The 9,282-nt window shown below is 35.2% G+C and overlaps 1 protein-coding gene across 1 annotated transcript in view; it reads right to left on the bottom strand.

The window, feature by feature from the left end:
• The window catches only part of Mi-2 (chromodomain-helicase-DNA-binding protein Mi-2 homolog), a 155,925-nt gene that overhangs the window by 99,754 nt on the left and 46,889 nt on the right, over nt 1-9,282 (bottom strand). The window contains exons 8-10 of the mRNA XM_089093591.1: nt 8,767-8,887; nt 7,453-7,697; nt 5,813-5,974 (exon numbers count right to left, since the gene is read on the bottom strand). Of these exons, the coding sequence (XP_088949717.1) occupies nt 5,813-5,974; nt 7,453-7,697; nt 8,767-8,887 (528 nt within the window). The remainder of the gene's footprint in view (nt 1-5,812; nt 5,975-7,452; nt 7,698-8,766; nt 8,888-9,282) is intronic.

The raw sequence follows: 9,282 nt of genomic DNA, 5'->3' as shown, positions 1-9,282 counted from the left end.
ACCTAGCCGCAGATAGTAAGAAAAGTTCATTATGTTCCAAATGCGGCTCCGCCAATCACAAATCTACGTCCGATAACTCGTGTCAGAAGGTAGCCTTTTGCGTTGTTACCAAACATGGTCTGAACATACTTGAGCTTGAGGATATGACAACTTATTATGTACCCGCTAGACAGCTGAACAATGGAGGCCGACCCTCGGGTGGACTTATTAAGTTTGTGAAATCAGCTCTCCGTTCTAGTATCTTCGAAGCAAATGATTATTATCTAGCTGTAAGAGTGGATTGTTATGTGTATATTAGTGTGTATCTTCCCACAGACTACAATAATGACCAGTCTGAGCGTAAATTTGCGCTATCTTGTGAAAAACTAGGTTCATGTATAGACAAAATTCGACGCTTAGGTTTACCCTGTATAATAGCAGGTGACTTTAATTGTAATCTGTCAATTCTCAAGCTTCACCACGTACAACACTAGTTAAGGGCTTATTTAGTGATTTCTTGTGTGTTTTAGATAAATCGTCCGATTTTACGTATGTTCACACGTCCTCGCGAACTTCCAACCTGGACCACGATGTAGTATCGTCAGATTTGCGAGCGGATATAGTAAAGGTTGTGTTTGATTATCAGTTGTCTGATCATCTTCCCATAACTTGCTCTGTCGGTATGCCATCTTCTGGTCACCAAACCACACCTCTTGCTCCTTCAGCACCTCGACACCCTCGTAACTGGCCGAAAATTGATCAAGCATTATTTATCAACTCGGTAGATTCAGTCCTGAATAAAATCAGTATCCCATTTAATCTCCTTCAGAATTCACTCCAGTTGCCTCTAAGAGGGTTTTTGACTTGTCTAGATACATATTGTACAAAAATCTACATTGCTCTCCGCTTCGCAGAAAAACAAGTTGTTGATTTGCAGCAAATTCGAAAAGGAATTTCTCCCGGATGGTCTTCAAGTCCAGATTTCGTCATTTCATGTAGTCAAAGCAAAATTTTGGTTTTCAGTATGGAAAGAGTGTGAATGGCCGAATATGGGTCTTGTGAACAGTATGCAGATTTTCCTAATGCGAAAGTTTTTTAAAGCCCTGGCTTAGTATCGGAAAAATCTATTCAATAGTTATACTGCCTGTAAGAAACAAGACAGAAATATGATCTTAAAGTTATTCTTTCGTTCTACAAAACCTTCTGTGTGACCATCCCCAGCCGATATTCTTGAAGATAAATTGTATGCCCATTACGAATTAGAGCTCTCAGCTCCTGACCCTTCCATCGAAGAACCTTACAAGGATGCCTTAGATCATTTTCCATTTTCTCATCCCGATGAGGATTTTATCGCCACTGCCCGTTCTATTGAAGATATCAGCTGTACACTCAAATGGAAAGGCTCATCTGGCGTTAACGAAGTCAGTGAGATCCACTTGAAACATGGAGGTAAACTTCTCGTGGCATATCTATCTCTGCTCATGCAGATGATTTTATCCCAAGAGATTGTCCCTGTTTCTTTTTGCATCGGAGATCTAACTCCCATTTCTATAAAGAGAAAATCTGAAATTCAATGTACAGCAGTCCGTTCGATAACTCTAGCTACGTCACTGTACAAGCTCTTCGAGCTCCTGTTCATACAGGAACTTGAAACATTATTCTACATTCCTCCGCTTCAGTTTGACTTAGAAGAGAAACTAGAACTGGTGATGTCGTGAAATTCGTTGGTAATGTTTTGATGGATGCAGAAATCTCTAGAGAGACCATTAGTTTCGCAACACATGACGTTGGACTTGCTTATGACTCTCCTACCCATGCGGTGATGCTTTTGAAGGCCGGTAAACGTGGGTTGAATCTATCCGTTCTTCGTTCTTTCGAGATTCTATATTCCGTACTATGGATTTGAGCAAAACTACCTCCTGACAAGGATCTTACTTATATTTTATACATTCAATTTACTCCATTCAAAAGGGAGCACGCCAAGGATCAGACATATTTCCCAACCTTTTCAGTAGTCGGGTCATTGACGCCCACGATTAATTTCGAACTTCACTGATTCTTTCATCTATTAACTTTTCTTTCTCATGTTATGTGGAAAACATCCTGAATTTTATCCAAACCCTTCAGCGTACAATTGATATCTTTAAAATTTTTGAAACCGAATATCTTAAAGTTCGACTTCAGTTTAACTCCTCAAAATTGAAAATGGTCCTGTTCGATTGGAAAACTAATTTTCGTGTTCCAACTATTACTCATGGTTCTACCTAAGTCCAGCCAGTGGATAACATCATGCATCTAGGTCTAATCATAGTCTTTTCTATCTAACACGCCTGAAAACTTCTTCCCGAAAAACTTAAACTACGAATTTCAGCGTCTTACGCTTCAGTTGTATCGTGCAAACTCCGATTCAACCGGCTGCTTCTAGCAAGCTTGTATAACGCTATCGCTCTTCCTCACATATGCCGCGCCCTTCTGGAAACTTCTCACTAAAACTGACCAGAATATAATCAGAGCAATGTATTTTCGTTTATCGAAGTTTTTTTTGTTTTTTTTTAAGTGCTCCGTCTTGTTGTATTATTTGACGGGTTTTTCAATAAATAAATATACATATACATATATATATATATATATATATATATATATATATATATATATATATATATATATATATATATATATATATATATATATATTAACAGTTTATTAAACTAGGACATTAGAATCATCCGTTATGTAAGAAAGGTGGCGGCGTAGCGTGTTTCGTACGTGAGCAGTTGGCACCGCGGCTTCTGTAGATTCCCCATATTGATGACGAATGACATGATTTGGATTATGATTCGACCAAAAAAGCTTCCGAGATCTGTAACTGGTATTCTTATTGGAGTTTTTTATTAATCACCTAGTATGGCATCTTTCCAAAAAAAGGTCTTGGCTGAAAAGTTAGATTTGTGTACTGATTTTATTACTTCTAAGTACCCGAATGTTGGAATTTGCGTCACTGGTGATAAGAACGATCTAAGAATTGAAATTTTCCTCAGAAGTCAAGGACTCAAGCAAACAGTAAAGTTTCCGACTACTAAAGGTAATACTAAATTTGATGTTATTTGCACACATTTGTCAGTATATTATAATGAACCTCTAGACCTACCTCCCCTTGGTGGTAGCTACCACTACATGATAAAGTGGGCTCCGCTGCCTTCGTATAAAGTAAAATATGTCATTGAGAAAGTTTCCTATCGACCTATTTCGGACAGGGGTCTCTTGGAATTTGGAAATTAGATTACATCCGAGTCCTTGGATGAGTCAGCATTTTTAGAGTCCTCCAATGAAAAAGCTATATTTTTACAAGATAAATTAAGAAACAAATATGAAGAATGCTTTCCTGAGAAAAATTTCAAGCAGTGCAACACAGATCGTCCTTACATAACCCAAGAAATTAATAATTTAACTAAGCACAAAATTCAACCAAGAAAAGAAGAGAAAAAAGGAAATGCTAATATGATCTGCAACAGAGTACGTAAGATAACTAGAAAAGTTGCGGCTGAGTATTACCCACAAAACATCGCTAACCTTTTTGAATCAAAGCCTAGCACGTGGTATAAGGAAATAAATCAAATTTGTTAAAACTCCTCTAGCGGTGTTGATTTTTGTTCAGACTCTAATGATGAAACAGTTGCTAACCAGTTAAATGGTCATTTGTCCAGAACAATCCAGTCTTTGCCGCCTCTTAATGTAAATAAAACGAACTAAGAGTATCAGAAAATTCCACATGATGGCGTACCTTTACCTACTATTTCTGAGAATCAAGTTTTCAGTAAAATAAAAAAACTTAAACGAATTAGTATAACTCCCATAGATATTTCGACTGAACTAATAAAAGCATTTCCTGAAAAATTGACTAAGCCACTAACACAAATTTTTAATTGCATTTCAACTTCTTCCGTTTACCCATAAATATAGAAAACGGGGTATATTACTCCCTAAAAAAGATACTGAACTTAATTTCGATGGTGTGAGGCCATTCACTTTGCCCCCTTGTTCAGCAAAATATATGAAAGTTTTATAGCAAATTGGCTAAAAGCTCAAATGGAGCCCCTCCTTGAATCTCATCAGTACGGTAACAGAAAGAATACATCAACATCCCATTATCTAGTCAGCCTTTTACATTTTATTTTTAAGCATGTTGATGAAGCTGGTAAATGGCTAAACTTAACAACGATTAATTTTAAAAAGGGTTTCGGTTTGATTGATCATAACATTTTAATTTCTAAGCTTTTAATTGATTTTAGAGTGAATGTTGCTGCTGTGAAAATGATTCAGTTTTTTAATAAATAGGTTCCAAATTTTAAAATATAAGAAGTCTTTCTATGAACCCTAGCCAGTGTTTTGTGGTGTACCTCAAGATACTATTCTGGGTCCTATTCGGTTTCTGGTTCTGATCAATGATATCGCTAATGATTGTGAAGACCACTGGAAATATGTTAACGGCCTTACACTTAGATAATTTTGTGAGGCCAAAGGATTCGGCCAAGGAGCAAATTTTAATTAGTAATACGAACAATAAAGCCCACAGTTCATCTTTGAAAGTAAATGACGGTAAGTTTTCAATCGGATCTATTTCATTTTTAAATTCTTCTAAGCAAAGTTTTCCACCAAATATCTCGGATTCCCTTGAATTCAGAAAGACTAAAATCTTGGGAGTTATTATTACCAGTGATTTAAAATGGGAAGCAAACACATCTAGTCTAGTAAAAAAGGGGAATGCTGGGCTGCAGATGCTCAAGTGTATTTCGAAACATGGCACCCCTCCAGATCACCTCCTCCGAATATTTACAGCTTTTATTCGCCCAATTCTGGAATATACAGCTCCTGTATGGCATTTTGGACTGACGACTGAGCAAAGCACCAGGATCGAAAGAGCTCTAATGATAGTATTAAAGCAGGCAGAAATGTTGTATGAAGAGCTGCTAGCAAAGTTTAAAATGCAAACTTTGAAAAAAGAAGAGGTAAATTCTGCATAGGTGTTGTAAGACTATCCTTGTGGCAGCACGGAACCCTTTTCACCCATCAATCCAGACAAACACGACTCCCGCGACGGGTTGCAGTGCCTGTTGAAAAACTTCAACTAGTATGGTGTGTCCATCAGCGATTAGAAACAAAATTTATACCTAGTTTCGTAAATATGTACAACAAAAATTTCTAAGTTTTGACCCATCATATTTTTATGTATTTTCATTAATTTTATTGTTTTCTATTTATTTTTAATTTTAAATTTTTAACTAAGTGTTAAATATTTTTTTCTTAATGTATTTTTTACAATGAATTATGTTTGACGTAAACGCCACGTTCTGAAGATGATTATATATATATATATATATATATATATATATATATATATATATATATATATATATATATATATATATATATATATATATATATAATATATATATATATATATATATATATATATATATATATATATATATATATATATATATATATATATATATATATATATATATATATATATATATATATATATATATATATATATATATATATATATATATATATATATATATATATATATATATATATATATATATATATATATATATATATATATATATATGTATAATGCTTTTGAGATATATATATATATTGCTTTTTTTTTGCTGTAAAATTCAAATTCGGCGATCATACTGTGATAGTAATTTTTAAAATAAAATTCCATTCTATTCATTCCATTCATATATATGTAATTATATACAATATTATATATGTAATTATATACAATATTATATGTGTAATTAACATATATAATACTCACATAATTTTCATCAATCCAGCAACAATCCCAATATGAGCGATATTGTAACTTCACAAAGAATTCTCTACGGCGAAGAGGAGGCCTCTTTGCCTGAATATGCAGCGGTGCCGGGTCGTCGAAGGGTTTAGCATCCTTCCATCGCCAAGTTAGGATTTTTTGGGCCTAAAGTAAAGAAGAAAATATAATACAATTTGATAACACTAGGGATTAAATTACACATTTTGGATGCAACAGATCTGTATCTGAATTTAATGTTTTAAACTAAAATCTTTTGTTCTAAAATCTAGGGAATTCCCGGAAAAAAAGGGAAGGGAAGCATAATTACAAAGCACCATTGCCAAGCGACGCCCCGCGTGCTCCATTCCATCGCGAGGTCTGCTCCTAAGCAAATCACAAATGATTGTAATAAAGCGAAGTAGTTTTTCTAACTTTTTCTCAATGAATCCTTTAAGATTATTAGCTTCAACGCTATGATCTTGTTCTAAAAGATTAGCCTTTTTCTCTTTATTTTTAAAACCCCAGTAAAAAGTTATTTCTGATCCCCCCCCCCCCCTCGCGGAAGAGACGTCAACAATCAATCTTTAATTGCTTTTGGAATGTTAAAGCTTAAGTATCACTATAATTTTGTTGTGATTTGGTTGTGTGGTGTGGTTTGGTAATGGTGTGGTATTGGTTTGGTTGACAAATATTTCACTGGACATCCAGTATTGCGAAGCCGAGTCAGAAATCGAGATTTCCTAGTATATAATGAACAAAATCACTATTTGGACCAAAGACAAAATTCAGAGCATAAATGGCAGCCGACAAAAAAAGAAGAAGAAGAAACATCGGTAACTGCAACTTAAATGTAAGAAGAAAAACCCAAGTTTTAAAACGTATTCTAATAATGGAATTTCTTTCATACCAGACCGTTTATCCTTTCTTTTGTCTGGCCTAATACCAAAATGGCCAATAGGCTTTGTTTAGATAGAACGAAGTAAAGCCAAAAAAAAATACTAAATTTACTAAAAAGAAGGTATGCCTTTGAATAATTATGTGATCAAAAATCATTTCATACATTTTGCAAGTTGACAAATTATTACCAGACAAGAGTCAATACTGCCCACTGGCGTCGCTTTTTCCGCAATCCATTTCTTTAAGCTATTAGTTTAGAAGAAAACCCCCTGATGCTTGAAATTACTTTGGAATATAGCCGAAGATTGTCCTTTTCTGCCAACCGTCTAGGGCTAAACAGAAAGCAGATCCTTCGCGGTTGGGATGGGAGGATGTCGTAAAGAAAGATTTAAGGGAAATGGGAACCTCCTGGGAGGATGTAAAGAATGAGGCTTTGAATAGATTAGGATGGAGGAGGAGCGTACGTAGCTGTGTTGGCCTTAGGTGACTTGGCACTGCAGTGAGTTGTTAGTAGTAGTAGTAATCACAAAACTTCAAATTACTCTTGTAAAGGTCTAGAAATTGTGAAAGCTTTACAAATTCTAAACATCTAGAAAACGCATTTAATGCGTTTTCCTCAAAACTTTACTGGAGGAGGTTCGTTGGATAATAAGAAAAGGCTGATCCCTACGCCCCCCCCCCCCGCCCGAGCCTACAGTTTATGATTAAGAGCAATAACCAAGCGATAACTAATGGGAGCTTCTTACCTTGTAGGGCATTTCTTCACACAGACAACGGTGGCATATCCAACTCCCTTCAGGCTTAGACGTGAGAGGTGGCACCAGACAAAAAGTGTGAAAGCAGAGTGGACATGTGTCACAGTGGAGTAGTTCGTCTCCACCCTCCTTGCAGACTTTGCAGACATCTGGCTCAACTTTCCTCTTTTTCGTTTCTTCTTCCTCTGCTTTTTCGGGAACACCTTCAGATACACAGTGAGGACAAGACCATTTACCTACAAAGATAAAGTCATTACAAAATATGTGTCAGTGTGTAGTTTAGGTAAAATGACCAAACGTTATGTAGTGTGTAGTGACAGAGTATTTTCAGCATGTAAAACAGGGTAATTATCTCGAAGCCAATGGAAGGCTTGTGAATTACCCAACACCAATTAAATATTAACTATGACCGTGGTTGATACTGGTGCCCAAAGTCTGGATGACCGTGAAGTTCAATTTAAAAACTTCATAATTTTTTTGTTTGGTGAAGGTTCATTGTCTCTATGAACATTAACTATGATCTTTGGACTTATTCACCAAATCAATAGTAATTGTTAGTTGCTTCCAAATAGTATGGGTAACTTATAAGAGTACAAACTGGCGCTAGTATCGGAAAAAAAACATCAACGCCATCTAACGTTTGGCGACACTTTAAATTTGTTCAAGTTTTGTAATCGTTTTCCAGTCTGGAACTAAGATCAGACACTTGCTACTACACTAACTTTACCAACTAGACAAATTAAATTAACTATTCTTGTTATTACCCTGAAAAAATGCCACTAGCGCCAGTTCCCACTATTGTAAGTTACCCATACTCATTGGTTTGTTCTATAGTCAGCATATATGAAAGACAAGCTTAAAGCTGCGACTTGCATAGAAAGGATAAAACGCTAGCAATGTCAGATTCACTAGTTTCAGGTGCATCCATTCAACAACCAGAAATTTGATATCACTAAGAAATTTTTCTGAGATAATTACCTGAACACGTTCAAAAATAGGAAAATATTCCTTTTCAGATGTTTTTCATGCCTTTCCGATGTATTCTTCAACTTGAAGGAAAAAAATACAAAGTGAATTTCAAAAATGTTATTTTGGTAGATTTATACAACTAAATCGAATGATTGATGGAATCGAATGATTGTACAATTTTCATCTAGTGTTGAAAATTAAAAGCCAGAAAAAGCCAGGACTGCAGAAAAATCAAATGCCAAAAATTTGCAAATTGAATTTAATCATCCAGTTTTTAGTCTAAGGTACAGAAATGAATTTTTGTCGACTCGTAACAGCAAACAAAAAGTAACTTACCCTCAGGAGCTTCTTCCAGTTCCGGCTCAAGGCACACCAAATGATAAGCTCTTGGACAAGTATCGCACAATATTATTTCTCCACCTTGTTGACATACCTCACAATAGTCCTGATGATCAGTCTAAGGAGGAGAAAAGGATAGATATAGGCTAGACACAGTCAAAAAACTGATTTAGAAAAATAGTCCATATTTGGTGGTGGTCCAACTCTTAGTTTATCCTTATTTTATAAGGCTATTCCTAAATAATTCTACTCCAGCTCAACAATATTTCGTTCAGCTGAGCTTAAAAAATATGCACCATTCTTATATTTCCCAGAAAAGAAATATATAGATGCGCATACATATTTTTATAATATGTTTCTATAAAGATACATTATTATGTTTCTCATAAAGAATAGAGATTTATACAGAAAAGGGCCACGTGCGCGAAATTTTGAGCATATGGTGCGCATAGGCTAAAAACTTTAGAAATGGAACGCTGAAAGATTTATCTGACTTTTAATTAACTGACTTTT

Source organism: Artemia sp. Qi Xiang Cuo, chromosome 8 (assembly GCF_049724085.1).
Source record: "Artemia sp. Qi Xiang Cuo chromosome 8, ASM4972408v1, whole genome shotgun sequence".
Taxonomy (NCBI): Eukaryota; Metazoa; Arthropoda; class Branchiopoda; order Anostraca; family Artemiidae; genus Artemia; species Artemia sp. Qi Xiang Cuo.
This window is presented reverse-complemented; position numbering and strand designations above follow the sequence as displayed.